We start from the raw sequence: 20409 nt of genomic DNA, 5'->3' as shown, positions 1-20409 counted from the left end.
GACCCAGCAATCCCACTACTGGGCATATACCCTGAGAAAACCATAATTCAAAAAGACACATGCATCCCAATGTTCACTGCAGCACTATTTACAACAGCCAGGACATGGAAGCCACCTAAAAGTCCATCAACAGAGGAATGGATAAAGAAGATGTGGAATGTATATACAATGGAATATTACTCAGTCATAAAAAAGAGTGAAATTGTGTCATTTGCAGAGACATGGATGGGCCTAGAGAGTGTCATACAGAGTGAAGTAAGTCAGAAAGAGAAAAACTAATATCATATATTAATGCATACATGTGGAATCTAGAAAAATGGTATAGATGATCTTATTTGCACAGCAGAAATAGAGACACAGATGTAGAGAACAAACGTATGGATACCAAGGGGGAAAGGGGGTTCAGTGGGATGAACTAAGAGATTGGGACTGACATGTTTACACTACTATGTATAAAATAGATAACTAATGAGAACCTACTGTATAGCACTAGGAACTCTACTTGGTGCTCTGTGGTGACCTAAATGGGAAGGAAACCCAAAGTAGAGGGGATATATGTGTATGTATGGTGGATTCACTTTGCTCTACAGCAGAAACTGACACAGCAGTGTAAAGCAACTATACTCTAATAAAAATAAATAAATAAATAAAAAGAAATAGCAGCAATCAAGGTAATCTTCACAGAGGAGATGAAGTTAACAATATATTAGTCAGGAACCAACCAGGAAACAGAAACTATTTGTATGCTTAGAACAGAGGAAATGTAATGCACAGAATTGACTCAATAGATGATAGAAGACCTAAAAAAATCAAATAGGTGATGGTGAGGCAGCTTAGAAACTGATAACAGCAGGAAGCCACTATGAACTTCAGCTGGAGAGAAAAAGAAGAGATGGTGTAACAAGAGTCCAGGGACTGGAGTCACCAGCCAAAAGCTGAAACAAATATAAACTTATCCAGCAGGACCTGGTGGCTCAGACATAGTGCAGGCACTTCCAGAGACTTCTCCTAAATAGAGAGAGAGAGAGAGAGGGGAGGCCACACTCTGGGCTTTCCCCTTTTCCCACCTCCCATCTCCTGCCTGGGCCTCCTGGGGCAGAATGCAGCCCAAATGTCAACTGACATGGGAACCTGAGAAACTGACCTGGGAACCACCTGCAGGGGTCAGCATCATGTCCCCTCCCTCCCCCTAATATGGAGCAGAGCATGGAAAGCACGGGGAATGGATCTAAGAGCAAATAGCCCCAAGACTGGCACAAGCCCAAGTCTGGAGGCAGACCACAGCAGACATCGTAGGTGGGAAGAAGCTTGAGTTTTTTCATTAAGGCATAAAAGTGTTAGCAGCAGGGTTTCCCTGGTGGCGCAGTGGTTGAGAGTCCGCCTGCTGATGCAGGGGACATGGGTTCGTGCCCCAGTCCAGGAAAATCCCACATGCCGTGGAATGGCTGGGCCCATGAGCCATGGCTGCTGAGCCTGCACGTCCGGAGCCTGTGCTCCACAACGGGAGAGGCCACAACAATGCAGGAGAGGCCTGCGTACCGCAAAAACAAAACAAAACATACAAACAAACAAAAAAGTGTTAGCAGCAAAGAGATTTAGTTATCTCTTCAGCATGGCTGGGGCTGGAGCACATGTGAAGAAAGGAATATTGATGAGACTAGACGTGTAAAGTAAGGCCAGATCATGAAAGACCTTATATGCCATGCTAAGGAGCTTGAAATCTATTTTATAGGTGGTCGTATAGAGCCAGAATTATGTCTTGGAAAAGATGATTCTGTAATCATAGTACACGGTAGCATTGGGGAAAGGAAAGGATAGTTCAGAACCATTTGCCAGAGAATGACGTAGCAGAGGCCTAACTTGGTGGAAGGGCCTGTGAAGCTATGGAGTGGCACTAATATAACTGCTAACTTAATCAAACCTCACATTCTGGTGATGTAGACTCCAAACAAATGAAGCTTGTAAAACTTCCCTTTTCTTCACACCCTCTCCAGCATTTATTGTTTGTAGTTTGTGTGATGATGGCCATTCTGACCAGTGTGAGGTGATATCTCATTGCAGCTGTGATTGCAATTTCTCTAATAATTGGTAATGGTTGAGCATCTTTTCATTTTTTGGAGCATCTACTCTATCTAAACTATCAGAGTGTCACCAGGTAACACCAGTGGAAGAGCTATCCAGGTGAACCCAAGGCAAATTGCAGAATTATAATCAAATAAAGTGCTTTTATTTTAAGGTTTTTTTTTTAAAAAAAATTCTGGACGAGGGGGAAGATGGCGGAAGAGTAAGACACGGAGATCACCTTCCCCCCCACAGATACATCAGAAATACATCTACACGTGGAACAACTCCTACAGAACACCCACCGAATGCTGGCAGAAGACCTCAGACCTCCCAAAAGGCAAGAAACTCCCCACGTACCTGGTTAGGGCAAAAGAAAAAAGAATAAACACAGACAAAACAATAGTGACTGGACCTGCACCAGTGGGAGGGAGTTGTGAAGGAGGAAAGGTTTCCACACACTAGGAAGCCCCTTCGTGGGCGGAGACTGCGGGTGGTGGAGGGGGGGAGCTTCGGAGCCATGGAGGAGAGCACAGCAAGAGGGGTGCGGAGGGCAAAGCGGAGAGATTCCTGCACAGAGGATCGGTGCCGACCAGCACTCACCAGCTCGAGAGGCTTGTCTGCTCACCCGTCAGGACGGGCGGGGCTGGAAGCTGAGGCTCAGGCTTAGGTCAGAGCGCAGGGAGAGGACTGGGGTTGGCGGCGAGAACACTGCCTGCAGGGGGTTAGTGCACCACGGCTAGTCGGGAGTGAGTCCGGGGAAAAGTCTGGACCTGCCGAAGAGGCAAGAGACTTTTTCTTCCCTCTTTGTTTCCTGGTGCACGAGGAGAGGGGATTAAGAGTGCTGCTTAAAGGAGCTCAAGAGGCGTGCGAGCTGCGGCTAACAGCGCGGACCCCAGAGACGGGCATGAGACGCTAAGGCTGCTGCTGGCGCCACCAAGAGGCCTGTGTGCGAGCACAGGTCACTATCCACACCCCCCTTCCGGGGAGACTGTGCAGCCCGCCACTGCCAGGGTCCCGTGATCCAGGGACAACTTCCCCGGCATGGCGGCCTCGGGCTGGTGCAACGTCCTGCCGGCCTCTGCTGCCGCAGGCTCGCCCCGCATCCGCACCCCTCCCTCCCCCCGGCCTGAGTGAGCCAGAGCCCCAGAAGCAGCTGCTCCTTTAACCCCATCCTGTCAGCGCAGAACAGACGCCCTCAGGCGACCTACACGCAGAGGCGGGGCCAAATCCGAAGCTGAGCCCCAGGAGCTGTGAGAACAAAGAAGAGAAAGGGAAATGTTTCCATGCAGCCTGTGGAGCAGCGGATTAAAGCTCTACAATCAACATGATGTACCCTGCATAGGTGAAATAACTTAAAAGACAGTGGATCATCCCAAATTGAGGAGGTGGACTTTGAGAGCAAGATATATTATTTTTTCCCCTTTTCCTCTTTTGGTGAGTCTGTATGTGTATGCTCCTGTGTGAGATTTTGTCTGTACAGCTTTGCTTTCACCATTTGTCCTAGGGTTCTGTCCATACTTTTTTTTTTTTTGTATGTTTGTTTCTTAATTTCTTTAAAAAAAATTTTCTTAATAATTATTTTTTATTATTTATTTTAATAACTTTGTTTTATTTTATATTACTTTATTTTATTTTATCCTCTTTTTTTCACTCAACTTTTTCTCCCTTTTATTCTGAGCCGTGTGGATGAAAGGCTCTTGGTGGTGCAGCCAGGAGTCAGTGCTGTGCCACTGACGTGGGAGAGCCAACTTCAGGACACTGGTCCACAAGAGACCTCCCAGCTCCACGTAATATCAAATGGCTAAAATCTCCCAGAGATCTCCATCTCAACACCAACACCTAGCTTCACTCAACGACCAGCAAGCTACAGTGCTGGACACCCTATGCCAAACAACTAGCAAGACAGGAACACAACCCCACCCATTAGCAGAGAGGCTCCCTAAAATAATAATAAGTCCACAGACACCCCAAAACACACCACTGGACATGGACCTGCCCACCAGAAAGACAAGATCCAGCCTCATCCACCAGAACACAGGCACTAGTCCCCTCCACCAGGAAGCCTACACAACCCACTGAACCAACTTTAGCCACTGGGGACAGACACCAAAAACAACGGGAACTACGAACCTGCAGCCTGCGAAAAGGAGACCCCAAACACAGTAAGATAAGCAAAATGAAAAGACAGAAGAACACACAGCAGATGAAGGAGCAAGATAAAAACCCACCAGACCTAACAAATGAAGAGGAAATAGGCAGTCTACCTGGAAAAGAATTCAGAATAATGATAGTAAAGATGATCCAAAATGTTGGAAATAGAAAAGAGAAAATGCAAGAAATATTTAACAAGGACCTAGAAGAACTAAAGATGAAACAAGCAATGATGAACAACACAATGAGTGAAATTAAAAATACTCTAGAAGGGATTAATAGCAGAATAACTGAGGCAGAAGAACGGATAAGTGACCTGGAAGATAAAAGAGTGGAAATAACTACTGCAGAGCAGAATAAAGAAAAAAGAATGAACAGAACTGAGGACAGTCTCAGAGACCTCTGGGACAACATTAAATGCACCAACATTCGAATTATAGGGGTCCCAGAAGAAGAAGAGAAAAAGAAAGGGACTGATAAAATATCTGAAGAGATTATAGTTGAAAACTTCCCTAATATGGGAAAGGAAATAGTTAATCAAGTCCAGGAAGCACAGAGAGTCCCATACAGGATAAATCCAAGGAGAAACACACCAAGACACATATTAATCAAACTATCAAAAATTAAATACAAAGAATACATATTAAAAGCAGCAAGGGAAAAACAACAAATAACACACAAGTGAATCCCCATAAGGTTAACAGCTGATCTTTCAGCAGAAACTCTGCAAGCCAGAAGGGACTGGCAGGACATATTTAAAGTAATGAAGGAGAAAAACCTACAACCAAGATTGCTCTACCCAGCAAGGATCTCATTCAGATTTGATGGAGAAATTAAAACCTTTACAGACAAGTAAAAGCTGAGAGAGTTCAGCACCACCAAACCAGCTTTACAACAAATGCTACAGGAACTTCTCTAGGCAAGAAACACAAGAGAAGGAAAAGACCTACAATAACAAACCCAAAACAATTAAGAAAATGGGAATAGGAACATACATATCGACAATTACCTTAAATGTAAATGGATTAAATGCTCCCACCAAAAGACACAGACTGGCTGAATGGATACAAAAACAAGACCTATATATACGCTATCTACAACAGACCCACTTCAGGCCTAGGGACACATACAGACTGAAAGTGAGGGGATGGAAAAAGATATTCCATACAAATGGAAACCAAAAGAAAGCTGGAGTGGCAATTCTCATATCAGACAAAATAGACTTTAAAATAAAGACTATTACAAGAGACAAAGAAGGACACTGCATAATGATCAAGGGATCGATCCAAGAAGAAGATATAACAATGGTAAATATTTATGCACCCAACATAGGAGCACCTCAATACATAAGGCAAATACTAACGGCCATAAAAGCAGAAATCGATAGTAACACATTCATAGTAGGGGAGTTTAACACCCCACTTTCACCAATGGACAGATCATCCAAAATGAAAATAAATAAGGAAACACAAGCTTTAAATGATACATTAAACAAGATGGACTTAATTGATATTCATAGGACATTCCATCCCAAAACAACAGAACACACATTTTTCTCAAGTGCTCATGGTACATTCTCCAGGATAGATCATATCTTGGGTCACAAATCAAGCCTTGGTAAATTTAAGAAAATTGAAATTGTATCATGTACCTTTTCAGACCACAACGTTATGAGACTAGATATCAATTACAGGAAAAGATCTGTAAAAAATACAAACCCATGGAGGCTAAACAATACACTACTTAATAACGAAGTGCTCACTGAAGAAATCAAAGAGGAAATCAAAAAATACCTAGAAACAAATGACAATGGAGACACGACGACCCAAAACCTATGGGATGCAGCAAAAGCAGTTTTAAGAGGGAAGTTTATAGTAATGCAATCCTACCTTAAGAAACAGGCAACATCTCGAATAAACAACCTAATCTTGCACCCAAAGCAATTAGAGAAAGAAGAACAAAAACACCCCAAAGTTAGCAGAAGGAAAGAAATCATAAAGATCAGATCAGAAATAAATGAAAAAGGAATGAAGGGAACAATACCAAAGATCAATAAAACTAAAAACTGGTTCTTTGAGAAGATAAACAAAATTGATAAACCATTAGCCAGACTCATCAAGAAAAAAAGGGAGAATACTCAAATCAATAGAATTAGAAATGAATAACAAGAAGTAACAACTGACACTGCAGAAGTACAAAAGATCCTGAGAGATTACTACAAGCAACTCTACGCCAATAAAATGGACAACCTGGAAGAAATGGACAAATTCTAAGAAACGCACAACCTGCCAAGCCTGAATCAGGACGAAATAGAAAATATGAACACACCAATCATAAGCACTGAAATTGAAATTGTGATTAAAAATCTTCCAACAGAGGCTTCCCTGGTGGCGCAGTGGTTCAGAGTCCACCTGCCAATGCAGGGGACATGGGTTCGTGCCCCGGTCCGGGAGGATCCCACGTGCCACGGAGCGGCTGGGCCCATGGGCCATGGCCGCTGAGCCTGCGTGTCTGGAGCCTGTGCGTCCGGAGCTTGTGCTCCGCAACGGGAGAGGCCACAACAGTGAGAGGCCCGTGTACAGCAAAAAAAAAAAAAACCAAAAAAAAACTTCCAACAAACAAAAGCCCAGGACCAGATGTCTTCACAGGCAAATTCTATAAAGCATTTAGAGAAGAGCTAACACCTATCCTCAAACTCTTCCAAAATATAGCAGAGGGAGGAACACTCCTAAACTCATTCTATGAGGCCACCATCACCCTGAAACCAAAACCAGACAAGGATGTCACAAAGAAAGAAAACTACAGGCCAATATCACTGATGAACATAGATGCAAAAATCCTCAACAAAATACTAGCAAACAGAATCCAACAGCACATTAAAAGGATCATACACCATGATCAAGTGGGGTTTATTCCAGGAATGCAAGGATTCTTCAATATATGCAAATCAGTCAATGTGATACACCATATTAACAAATTGAAGGAGAAAAACCATATGATCATCTCCATAGATGCAGAGAAAGCTTTTGACAAAATTCAACACCCATTTATGATAAAAACCCTGCAGAAAGTAGGCATAGAGGGAACTTTCCTCAACATAATAAAGGCCATATATGACAAACCCACAGCCAACATCGTCCTCAATGGTGAAAAACTGAAAACATTTCCACTAAGATCAGGAAGAAGACAAGGTAGCCCACTCTCACCATTCTTATTCAACATAGTTTTGGAAGTTTTAGCCACAGCAATGATAGAAGAAAAGGAAATAAAAGGAATCCAAATAGGAAAAGAAGAAGTAAAGCTGTCACTGTTTGCAGATGACATGATACTATATAGAGAGAATCTTAAAGATGCCATCAGAAAACTACTAGAGCTAATCAGTGAATTTGGTAAAGTAGCAGGATACAAAATTAATGCACAGAAATCTCTGGCATTCCTATACACTAATGATGAAAAATCTGCAAGTGAAATCAAGAAAACACTCCCATTTACCACTGCAACAAAAAGAATAAAATATCTAGGAATAAATCTACCTAAGGAGACAAAAGACCTGTATACAGAAAATTATAAGACACTGATGAAAGAAATTAAAGATGATACAAATAGATGGAGAGATATACCATGTTCGTGGATTGGAAGAATCAACATTGTGAAAATGACTCTACTACCCAAAGCAATCTACAGATTCAATGCAATCCCTATCAAACTACCACTGGCATTTTTCACAGAACTAGAACAAAAAATTTCACAATTTGTATGGAAACACAAAAGACCCCAAATAGCCAAAGCAATCTGGAGAACGAAAAACGGAGCTGGAGGAATCAGGCTCCCTGACTTCACACTCTACCACAAAGCTACAGTAATCAAGTCAGCATGGTAGTGGCACAAAAACAGAAAGATAGATCAATGGATCAGGATAGAAAGCCCAGAGATAAACCCACGCACATATGGACACCTTATCTTTGATAAAGGTGACAGGAATGTACAGTGGAGAAAAGACAGCCTCTTCAATAAGTGGTGCTGGGAAAACTGGACAGGTAATGTAAAAGTATGAGATTAGATCACTCCCTAACACCATACACAAAAATAAGCTCAAAATGGATTAAAGACCTAAATGTAAGGCTAGAAACTATCAAACTCTTAGAGGAAAACATAGGCAGAACACTCTATGACATAAATCACAGCAAGATCCTTTCTGACCCACCTCCTAGAGAAATGGAAATAAAAACAAAAATAAACAAATGGGACCTAATGAAACTTCAAAGCTTTTGCACAGCAAAGGAAGCCATAAACAAGACCAAAAGACAACCCTCAGAATGGGAGAAAATATTTGCAAATGAAGCACCTGTCAAAGCATAAATCTCCAAAATTTACAAGCAGCTCATGCAACTCAATAACAAAAAAACAAACAACCCAATCCAAAAATGGGCAGAAGACCTAAATAGACATTTCGCCAAAGAAGATATACAGACTGCCAACAAACACATGAAAGAATGCTCAACATCATTAATCATTAGAGAAATGCAAATCAAAACTACAATGAGATATCATCTCACACCAGTCAGAATGGCCATCATCAAAAAATCTAGAAACAATAAATGCTGGAGAGAGTGTGGAGAAAAGGGAACCCTCTTGCACTGCTGGTGGGAATGTGAATTGGTTCAGCCACTATGGAGAACAGTATGGAGGTTCCTTAAAAAACTACAAATAGAACTACCATATGACCCAGCAATCCCACTACTGGGCATATACCCTGAGAAAACCAAAATTCAAAAAGAGTCATGTACCAAAATGTTCATTGCAGCTCTATTTACAATAGCCCGGAGATGGGAACAACCTAAGTGCCCATCATCGGATGAATAGATAAAGAAGATGTGGCACATATATACAATGGAATATTACTCAGCCATAAAAAGAAACGAAATTGAGCTATTTGTAATGAGGTGGATAGACCTAGAGTCTGTCATACAGAGTGAAGTAAGTCAGAAAGAGAAAGACAAATACCGTATGCTAACACATATATATGGAACTTAAGAAAAAAAAATGTCATGAAGAACCTAGGGGTAAGACAGGAATAAAGACACAGACCTACTGGAGAACGGACTTGAGGATATGGGTAGGGGGAAGGGTGAGCTGTGACAGGGCGAGAGAGAGGCATGGACATATATACACTACCAAATGTAAGGTAGATAGCTAGTGGGAAGCAGCTGCATAGCACAGGGAGATCAGCACAGGGAAGCAGCTGCATAGCACAGGAGTGACCGCCTGGAGGGGTGGGATAGGGAGGGTGGGAGGGAGGGAGATGCAAGAGGGAAGAGATATGGGAACATATGTATATGTATAACTGATTCACTTTGTTATAAAGCAGAAACTAACACACCATTGTAAAGCAATTATACTCCAATAAAGATGAAAAAAAAATCTTTAGAAGTAGGGAAATAGGAACATAAGGCATCTGGAAACATTGTCAGATAAACAACAGTTGAAGAAAATGGAGACCTTCAATTTAGAGATAAGGAGATGGAAAAAATCATTACTCCTTACTGAAAATGCGAGCTGTCTTTATAACAACAGGCTCTCTAGAGTTTATAACACAAGGAAAAAATTATGTAGTTAGGCCCTTCTGAATAGAGTTTCCCAAATAAAAATAGGACAAACTGAAGTCTGTTCATTGTTTTATTCATTCTTTTCAGGGGTCACTGAATTTTAGGATGGAAGGAGTTTCAGCCAGGGTGGAGGACAGCATCATCTCCCTCCCTCCTCCACTCTTGCTTTTTTCTGCTGTCACACCAAATATGAGAGTGCCTCCTGAAAGTCAAAAAGGCAATATTAAAAATAAGAGCAGTTTACATATCATTAGCACATCTCCAAAAATAGTCACTATCCTATTTCGCTACCATTTTACTTACAAAGAAACAAAAGCTCAGAGTGGTTAAGTCCCATCCAGAATCACAAAGCTGGGAAGTGGCACACATTTCACGACTAGCATATGTCTCCCTCATTCAAAAATTCCTTCTAGAACTGTGGATATTGCACTTTCCTTGAGATTCCAGGACATGTGAAATGTGTCTGAGTACAGTAAGCAAGGGGGAAATACAGGTTCACAAATGAGAACAAGGTGGCGTGGGAGTGGGTGGAGAGGGTGGGCACTCACGGTGACTAAGCCCTGCCCTTTGATGAGTCAGCCCCACAAGCTGTAGTTACCAGCAGTTTCTTCACGGCCTCAGAGGTCTCTGGTCCCAGCTCACTCACACACTTCCTTAGCCCTTCCACAAGGTGCTCAACAGAAATGCCCAGAGTTTTCAGAAGAAGCTTAAGTGGGTCCATGACTGGGAGAACATTGTCCAGAGGTAAAGGTAAAGCCTTGTTGACAAGAAGTGGCAAACTGTTGATGAGGAAGGCGGTAGCTGCGGAGCAAAAGAGATCCCAGGTAAAACAAGGCAATTCCAGTTCGTATGACCTCACCACCTTCCACTCTCTCCATTAATGGCTCCATTCCAGCCCTACTCATCTTGATTTCTCAAGAAAACATCTGCTTCCGGACCTTTGCCCCTCCCATTCCACCTCTCTAGAACTTTCTTTCCCCAGATAACTACATGCCTTTCTTCCTTCCTAATTTGGTCTCTCCTCAGATGTTACATTCTCAGAGATGTATCTAAAATGGTATCACCCGTCACCCTCTATCTTTATTTTTTCTTACCACTACTTAAAGTATTAAATCTTTATTCATTCCTTTACTTTGCCTTCATCCTGTCACTAGTATGTAGGATTCAAGAGAATAAGAAATTTGAGTTTTATTCATTACCATCACCCACGCCTAGGACAGGGCATATAGTAAGCACTCAAAAGATACTGGTGATTGACTAGATGGGAGTATAGTTTGCATGTGGCTGTCTCCATAGCCCACAAGCTTGAAACCAAAGGGAAGATGCCATAATGAACCTCCACTTGGAGATGTGAATGGACCCAACCACAGCCCAGGAAACTGCTCCCAACCAGTCCAACTCAATGTTACAAACATAAGTGAATACAGACTCTATGCCAGTTGGTGCAGATACACAGATGAATAAAACAAGATATTCCACTCAGAGAACTCACACAGTCTGGTGGAAAATAAAGATTTATGTATGCCACAGTGCAGCATGTGCTATGCTAATATTATGGACAAAGCTCTATGGAAACACAAAAGAAGTGATGATTAATTCTAACCTAGGAGAATGCTACAGGAATCTTCCAAGAACAGATGTTGCAGGAGATGTGTCTTGAGGCAAATGCCAGGATCACAGGTAAATAAGGGGAGCAGCATTTTAAAGAGGAACAAAATTAACCAAGGCATTGAGATATTAAGGTGAAAGTGCATACACAGGATGGTGAGTCTTCTTCAGAATTCCAGTGTGGTGTGCTAAGGAGGGATAAAGAAGGTTAGGCTGCAACTTGGGTGGGGCGGATTTTCAAAGCCTTGAATGTCATACAGATGAGTTTGAGATTTTTTTCCCCAAGGGTAATGGGGAGCTATCAAGCCTCTTATATGGAATAATTGCATTTTTATACCTTCAGCTTTAGAAAGATAACTTTCACACAGAAGAGGTTAGAGAATGAGGATAATGCTTATGATACATATATTTACAAAACACATTTGCGTATGTATAAATACATACATGCAGAAGCGCACACATAAGACACACATCCTCCTGCTGGCTAAGACCCTGCCAGTACTTCATTCTCTTTGTAATACTTTTTATTTTCCCATTCAAATCTTAAAAATGAAGCTTGCGCACCTATTTCCCCTTCATCTTCTACCACCCATTTTCCCTCCAAAACTCTCCCCCAGAAGGGGGATATTTATTTCCCCTCCACCCATCTTTCTGCTGCCACGTCTTCCCATGTGTCCTTAGACACTAAAGGACAACAAAATAGCCAAAACTGGTGAAGTTACAAATCAGTTCAAAAATTCAAAAAAAATTCACAAGCCAAAGTTGCCAATGTAGGCATGGGTATCACACAGTTTCTCACGATTAATCTCCGTACTTCTTACTTTCAACACTTTGGTGAGTGTCTTCTTTGTACGTACCTACATATTCCAGGGGGGAGACCCTCAAAGCTTTTTGTTCTCCAAATGAGCAGTGGCCATGATGATGGATTTTGCAGATGCGCCCAAATATCTCTTCCTATATGACTCCCTCCAAAAAGAAAGGATCAGTTTCCATTCTCCTCCAAGAAATCAGACTCTATACCCTACCTAGAAATGGAACTGTTCACCCCTCAGCTCTCCCACAGAGCTCTATCTGTATTGTCATTGTGCATTAATGACTGGTCTAGTACGGCCGTGACTTCTGTAGAAGTCTTCTCTCCCTTGCCAGACTGTAAGAACCTTGAGAACAATATTTATGTTTGATTCAGGTCTGAATCTTCTAATGCCTATCCAGTGACCAACAGCTTATAGCCATTCAGCAAATACCCATTGATTGTCTGAACAGATAAATGTAGCTATGTCTCAAGAGAACCAATGCTGCAATCTGATTAGAGATGATAGCAAGAATGACTCCATATAGTTTCAGAAACATAAAAGAAAGAAGTCACAAAATCAGATCTTAACTCAAAATTAAGGAAAATTAATGGTGGCCAAAGTTCAATAATGAAGTGCTTTTGTTGAACCTCTGTGGTAGCTGGTTAACTTCTTTGTAGGATACACAAGGGATGGTACTTGTATTGGGTTAGAGCTTGGAGCTGGGAGCAGGGGGCATCTGAAGTCCCTTCTGACCTTACTATTCTGTGGCTCTAAAACTCCCTCCACCATATTCCACTGGGAGCCTAGGCTTAATAGTTGTGTTCCTGTTAACAGAAAAATAGAGAAATATCATATGTTCCCGGCTACTTACCAGAGTAACTGCAAATGCTGATGGTCACCAGCAGGAACACAGTGACCAGCTTCATTGTACGTTATCTGTGATATTTACCTGGAGTTTAAGATTAAACTGGAAAACCTAGTGAGTCCACCAAGCCAGTGGTTCCCCTTGCTGTACCAAGTGTGGCAGTGGCTTTTGCACACACCCATATTTATACACCAAACAGGGACCTGAATTTCAGTCACTACCACTTGACTCGCCCCAGGGAAGAAAAGCATGGAGGTCGTGTTTTCTCACTAAACAAATTGGAGGTTTTTTTCCGTTTTCCCTCATGTTCCCATGAGAAACAAAGCCCTATCTTAAAACACTCTCAAGGATCTCTTGCATAAGCTCTTAAACAGAGTTGCGGGTGGGAAGCAAAGAGTTCTAAAAGTCCTTCTGGAAGAACTCTGAAAAGAAGGGAAGGTTTCATATTGGGATTAAAGAGGGTGAAAATTATGTTGCTTTCCTCCAGTTTCCTAATAAAGTTTGGAGAAACATATTAACTGATGAGCTCGCCAGGTGTAGGAGTAATCCCGACCTCCCTTTAGCCCTGAAATAATACAGACTCAGCTTACTGGCATCTAGTGCCACATTTCTCTGGAATTTACCTCCACCCACCCCATCCCTGTTCACACATCTATTATGGCAAGATCTTCTACCATTTCTAGTGTCTCCCACTTATTTGGGGAACACCCAGGGTCATGCCTTCTCTGTGTTCTCATATAGCTCAGGATCGAAAATCAAAATGCCTTTTTAAAAACCTGGGATTCAATATTTACTCTTTGTGTAACCTTAGATTTGACGTATTTCATTCTATAGTATTGTTCTCCTCATCTAAAATGGGACATTTAACAGCTAACAGCAAGATGGTCTCAAAGGTGTGTGACCCTGAGAAAAAAATTTTTTTTACAACACCCCATCTATATGGACAACTTGGGTCACCAAAATATGCATGTCAGTACCCTTCTGGCAGTCCAGTCCCTTGTAATCATGCAAAAGAAATATTGTGCTGACCACAGGAACAATCTGCTTGCAAGGCTGCCCTCCTGCAACCAGTACTCAGCCATGGGGCCCTAGGATGACCCTATTTGTAAGCCCAAGTCCTAGCGTTCCTTGGGGTATCTGGTACCGGAAAGAGAGAAAGAACGACACTTGAAGGGGAAAAATAAGATCCAGGGTCCAGGTGGATCCCAGTCCCAGCTCGGAACTCCCTGACCAAATGACATTGCTGGCCCCAGCCTCCCCCTGCCACTGAAGGGGTACTCAGAACATTGTGAGGAAGATACGTCAAGGCATAGTCCCCTCTAGGTGCAAGGCCAGGAGTTGGGGCCCCACTTGAGGGTGTGTTATTGTTATGAGGATTTAATGTAGTTACGTAGATCCAGGATATAACTGTACCAAACCAAGATTAACACCTAACAAGTGTCACCTGCTATTGATTTGTGTACATTACCGAGTTATAACTGCCATTTCTTTAGTTTTCTGCTACATTATAAACTGCATGGAGGAGATCATGTATTACTGCCACATGTACGCAATCCTGCCCCTTCTACTGCTTTCTCTGCCAGAGACGGCTTCAGGTTTTCCTGGGGAACTATCACCTAGCCAGGGATGTTGATGTTCCAGAACTCTCACAGGGCCAAGGTTGTGTGTGGTAAAGTGGTGGCGAGTTGATGCCATCCTTTATTTTTATGTTATGACCTTTCTATAGGATACGAAAACTGTACTGCCCTCATCTCTGCTGGTTGTTTCCATTTTGCTCTCACATCCTTTCTCACATCGTTTCTGTGCATGTCCCCCCCTCTGCCCTGCACTATAGGAAGCTCAGTTTTACAAACTGTGGTCTCCAGACTTCCCAGCCAACTGCTTTCTGGTTAGGATCGGCTAACGGGAGGCACTGGGAAAGATTGGAGGGGAGAGAAAGGGAGAAATCAGGGTGCTTCTCCCTCTCTCTGCTTCAGGAGACATCTCGGGCAGTGACGGCCACTTCTCCATGGCTCCAGCTCCTTCCAGAAAGGCCCTTTCATCTGCGGTCCCTCACACACCAGGCAGTCCCACCATCAATCCGGCTTCCACGGTGCAGCCCCAGTCGGGCCCAACCTGCTCTCCCTATCCCTCCCGGCAAAGAAGTAGTAGCAGCTTCCTGCACTTTCTAATCTCAGAGTTGACTCGCCTTTCCCCTGGTTGCTTTAACTGCCTTTCTAGCATCTTGTAAATTATCCTTCAAGTTAAATTTTTCCTGTTTGATCACCTGGCATGGTTTTGACTTTCTGGCTATGTTCTGACTAACACAGCATACTAAAATATAGTAGAGCTTTTGGCAAAAAACAGATATTTCTGTTTGGAAACGTAGCCTCCCTCTCGCAACTGCCAAGTTATGAGTCCACAAGGAGCTGGACCAATCCAGGAGAAATAGAGCAATACACACAACGGATGCTTCTCCCTTTCTACCCCTGAAGTGTGTGGCACTGTCTCCAGCTTGTCTGCTGGTCCTGGAGGTGAGTTCTTTCCCAGGAAGTTCCTCAGACCTCAGTTCTTTCCCAGGAAGTGCTAATAGATTTCTGGTGGGCCCATCTAATAGTCAACCAGACATCATCTTGACCAAAACCTGGTAGTAAACATGGATGGCTTAGACTAAAGGCTAGAACCTCCTCCATGCAAAACACACACACACACACACACACCCTCTCTCTCTCTGTCACACTCACAAACACAAATGTCCACATGCTTACACATATATGAACAGTAATATGTGCACGTGAACAGACAGACATCACATAACCTTCAAGCACTACTGTTTTCACTTCTTTTGTTCAACAAATAGTTATTGAGCATCTGCTCTGTGCCTGACACTGTCAGGAACTAAGACTGGAGTAGTAAATGAGGCAAGCAAATTTCTTGCTTTTGTGGAGCTGACAGTGTATGGGATAAACAGACAATAAACAGATAAACAAATAAGAAATAGTAGTAAGTCCTATGAAGAAGCTAATAGGGTGCTCTGATTGTAAAGAACAAGAGGACTGGGAGTACAGTCAGACCTGAAAAGAGACTCAGAGTTGGCTACTCCCATGCTTCCTGCATTCTGAGCCCATGTATTAATCATGTCTTTTTATTCCATATTTCTGATGCTTTGACATTTTAGAGGCTTGCTGACCTTGGAGGGACTGCCCCTCCCAGGGCTAGCTAATTACTAGAGATAGCAAATGGCTCACCTGGGAGTGTACCTTTCATATGCAAACCAACCAATCCAGAGCCCACACTGCCAACCACCTCCTTCAGGGAGTCCTTGTCCTCCACCGGGCCACTGTCCACCTGCCTCAATCACCCCCAGGCCCAGGCAGGTACCACACAACTAGGGACAGTCCCTACACCCCAGAGCCCACTGAAATTATTCAAACTAGCCTATCCTAAACCTGCTTACCCTGTCTCCCCACCCCTTCCCATGGAAAACTCCTGGGAAGTTTGAGTAAAGGCTCCTGCCCACTCACCTGCCCCACCCTCCTGACAAACCCAGCGCCTCCCATGTGCCCTTACTGCCCTGTGGTGTGGCAGGACACTTTTCTTGGGAATCTGTCAGTAAAACAAGCTATCTTTTCAATGGCAGTTATCTCCTGATCTGATGACCTGAATAATAATAAAACATATTTTAAAACAGCCTTCTATGCTTTTCTTGTGCCTTTGTTATGCTACTGATACTGATATTATTTGTATTAATGTTTTCTTTCCCAGATGTTTGTTAACATCTCAGGCGGCTTTGTCTTGTTCACATTTGGATCCTAACACAGAATCCTACATACTTGATAATGTTATTAAGAACCACCAATCAGTGCCAGGCCCTAACTTTGCATATGGTGTCCATTTCATTCTCATAAAACCCCTGAAGATAAGAGCTTTTATCCCATTTTATAAATGAGAGGTCTGAAGCTGGAAGCAATGAATTAATTGCCAAGGTCACTTAGATAATATATAATGTGGCCAGAATTTGAGTCCTTTCTTCTGATTTGTATTTCTTTACCTTTAAACACTTAATTAATATGCTTTTCCAGTAAGCATTTGTTAGTAAATTAATTCATGAAAAGAAATGAAAAGGAGATGAATGCCAGTATTTCTAAATTAATTTTCAAAGTTTTTTCGAATGAATTTTTTGTGGAGATTAAATTTATAAGCAAGAGTGGAAGTTCAATTAGCCATTCAACAAGTATTTATGGAGCATGTTTGGTGGATCTGCCTCTGTGGTAGATTCTGGGAATACAGCAGGAAGAAAGCCGGCATGACTCTTGCCTCATCTTAATTATATTAAAGGAAACTGTTAGAAGCAAGTCAGTAAGTCCAACATAATAACAGCCATATACGACAAACCCACAGCTAACATCATACTCAATGGTGAAAACCTGAAAGCGTTTCCTCTAAGATCAGTAACAAGAAAAAGATGCCCACTCTCACCACTTTTATTCAAAATAATTTTAGAAGTCCTAGCCATGGCAATCAGAAAGGAAAAAGAAATAAAAGGAATCCAAATTGGAAAAGAGGAAGTAAAACTGTCACTGTTTGCAGATCACATGACACTATACATAGAAAATCCTAATGACACCACCAGAAAAACTACTAGAGCTCATCAGTGAATTTGGTCAAGTTGCAGGATACAAAATTAGGTTGCATTCCTATGCACTAACAATGAAAGATCAGAAAGAGAAACGAAGGAAACAATCCCATTTACCATTGAATGAAAAAGAATAAAATACCTAGGAATAAACCTACCTAAGGAGGCAAAAGACCTGTACTCCAAAAACAGTAAGATGCTGATGAAAGCAATTGAAGATGACACAAACAGATGGAAAGATATAAAGTGTCCTTTTTGTCTCTGTGAGGAGAATGACAGTTTTAAAGAAGCCAGCTGAATGTAGATTCAAGACACAAATCAGAAAAAGAAAAGAATCAGCCTGAGATTTCATCTCACACTCTTTCTTCTAGCTGAAAAGAGACAGTTATTGGGAAGTCACACTGGAGACATCCAAGTAGAGCTCATTATCTTCTCTTCTACTTTCTGTAAATTGGATGGTCAAAGTGACTTAAAGTGAAACCTAAATAAAACAGGATATAGCCTCAAAATTTGTCTTGAAAACACAAGCATGTAACAATCAAATGTCACAGCTTTGAATACCAACCTTATAGAGTTTGGAGAAAAGCAAAAATAATAATAACCTGTTCCTGGCTCTCTTCCCTATTGATTGAATCCTACTTAGTGAAAAATCAGTCCACTGTTGTTTAAGGCTAACTTTTAGCCCCTTTAGAGGCACTGCAAGGAAATCCAAATGGAACATGAGCCCATGAGGGTGAAACACAGGAAATGACACGTAAATCAAGACCAAATCAAAGTAAAAATCTAGGAAGCCTCAAAAAAGGAGAAAAGTGATTTGCCCAGGCTGGATGTTTCAAAGATGACTTCAAGTGGTTCTTGAATTCAAAAATTTGGATAAGAAGAGAAGATGAGAACTAAAAGTAGAATTTGTAATGTTTTATTTTAAGAAACTAACTGAGACAAGTAAGTAAGCTAAAAAGGAAGATGTGTGGAAAAAGTCTCTTTCTTCTTTCTCTCTCCAGCACTGTTCATCCACATGCCTGACCATGGCAAATTTCAAACAAATGTTTAGTTTACAATCAAACAATCGATGAATTGCATCAGATGAGTTAGTGAGAAGGTACGGCTATAAAAAACTAAACTCTGACGGCCTGAATGAGACTACCACTTGGTCTGGCAAGACTTGATCCATAGTGAGAAATATGGGTTCTTGAGCAGGGGCAAACCTGGTCATAGGGGTTTGTAAAGCAGATTAGTGTAAGGGAAGCGGAAAGGCCATTCAGTGAGGAGTCTGGGCCCAGATGACCCCGTACTCCCAATCCATGTTGCAGTCCCACATTCACAGCTAATGTCACTATCTTGTTAGGGGGCCAGAATTGCATCTGCTATAACTTCCTTCCAGCAAGGATGTCAACCCTCCCAGAGGGCAGCTCTTCAGTGCCTAGCAGACATTCTCCATGACATGAAAGTCCTACCTTTCAACTATCTTTTATAGGGGAATGACTTTACCATATTATCTGGTAACCTTGCAGGGATCCACATATGTGAAGGGTCGAACCATTGCTTATCTGGGTCTTGGGGGAACACCTAGCGATCCTCCTGGAACCTGAGAAGATGGGAGGACTACAGTAGCTGCTATGAGCCATCTCCCACGTGCCTTCACATCTCTCCAGGGAAGCTGTTGTAAGACATTGCCGCCCAGGTCCTATGAGGTGTGGGACTTTCTGCCCTAACGCCCCTTGGAACAGAACTGCAGAATATTAAAACCTAAGCCTCTCAGCTGCAGTGTAGAATTAGCTCCCCACAACCGGCCTTGGAGTCATCCAACCCCTTCTGTTTCGTTGTCATCCTTTTTAATGTATGGGACAAAGATGATAGGGAGCTGACACTTTTGGTCTATTCTTCTCTTTGCTGTCTATGTAAAGTGATAAATTGTCTAAGTCTAAAAGTGGCTCATTGTATCTTTAGCAACTAAATAAGTCAAGGCCTCGGCCTTGCCTGCTTTTGAATATGTGAGGTTAACACCCTTCCAAGAAACAACCAAACTGCACATTCACCCTGTGGGTGTGACTCAAAGAAGAACATGAAAAGTTCATGGTGTACTTTTCCAAGTTACAGGTCCTCACTCAGTGCCTCTGCTATAAATCATTTCCCCCTTTCCAAATGTTTACACTATGACTCTTGACCAAAAGTTCAGGGAGGGATAGGTCTTTTTACTAAGATGAGTGGGCTCCTGGCAAGCCTCAGGATGAGCATTCTATTTATGTTAGATATGATAATGATGATGATGATTACCATTATTTCCCTCTCTATGTTTTGTTTTCCAGCTTCCTAATTGTAACCTCACAGCAGCCACCATTACCAACAAGTTCATCAACACCATTTCTCCATTACTTAATTTTGAATGATATTTGGGGATTTTTATTTACAATTTTCTCTTTAAAGAATTCTGTATTTCTTTTGGCTTGCTTTATAGAATAGAAGGAGGGGAATGGATAATCACTGTATCCAGTAAAGAAATAATGGAGGTTTTTCTGGTATAAAGTTTTTAATTTGAGACAACTTCACCCTTACAGAAAAGATCTGAGTACAGTACAAAGAATTTTTTTTGGAACCATTTGAAACTGAATTGCTGACCCAATGCTCCGTCACTCAAGGAATACTGGTGGGTACTATGTGCAACGACACCCTCCTACGTGACCATAATCAGGAACTTAACATTGATAC

At 42.1% G+C, this 20409-nt stretch overlaps 1 protein-coding gene across 1 annotated transcript; it reads right to left on the bottom strand.

Moving 5' to 3' along the window:
* Positions 1 to 9887: 9887 nt before the first annotated feature.
* SCGB3A2 (secretoglobin family 3A member 2) lies at positions 9888 to 13149 on the bottom strand. Its single transcript, XM_073801953.1, has 3 exons — positions 13095 to 13149; positions 10420 to 10691; positions 9888 to 10023 (listed from the first exon to the last, which is right to left on the bottom strand). The coding sequence occupies exons 1-3, from the start codon at positions 13147 to 13149 to the stop codon at positions 10000 to 10002; spliced, it is 351 nt and encodes a 116-aa protein (XP_073658054.1). The 3' UTR covers positions 9888 to 9999.
* Between the last annotated feature and the right edge of the window lie 7260 nt (positions 13150 to 20409).

Source organism: Tursiops truncatus, chromosome 3 (assembly GCF_011762595.2).
Source record: "Tursiops truncatus isolate mTurTru1 chromosome 3, mTurTru1.mat.Y, whole genome shotgun sequence".
In the NCBI taxonomy this organism is placed as follows: Eukaryota; Metazoa; Chordata; class Mammalia; order Artiodactyla; family Delphinidae; genus Tursiops; species Tursiops truncatus.
The sequence above is the reverse complement of the archived record's forward strand: the minus strand, read 5'-3'. Positions and strand labels throughout refer to the sequence as shown.

Coding starts and splice junctions, on each gene's coding strand:
- SCGB3A2 (XM_073801953.1), bottom strand. CDS start 13,149: ATGAAGCTGGTCACTGTGTTCCTGCTGGTGACCATCAGCATTTGCAGT. Junction 10,692..13,094: donor CAGCATTTGCAGTTACTCTG/GTAAGTAGCCGG, acceptor ATTAATGGAGAG/AGTGGAAGGTGGTGAGGTCA. Junction 10,024..10,419: donor AGGCCGTGAAGAAACTGCTG/GTAACTACAGCT, acceptor TTTGACTTTCAG/GAGGCACTCTCATATTTGGT.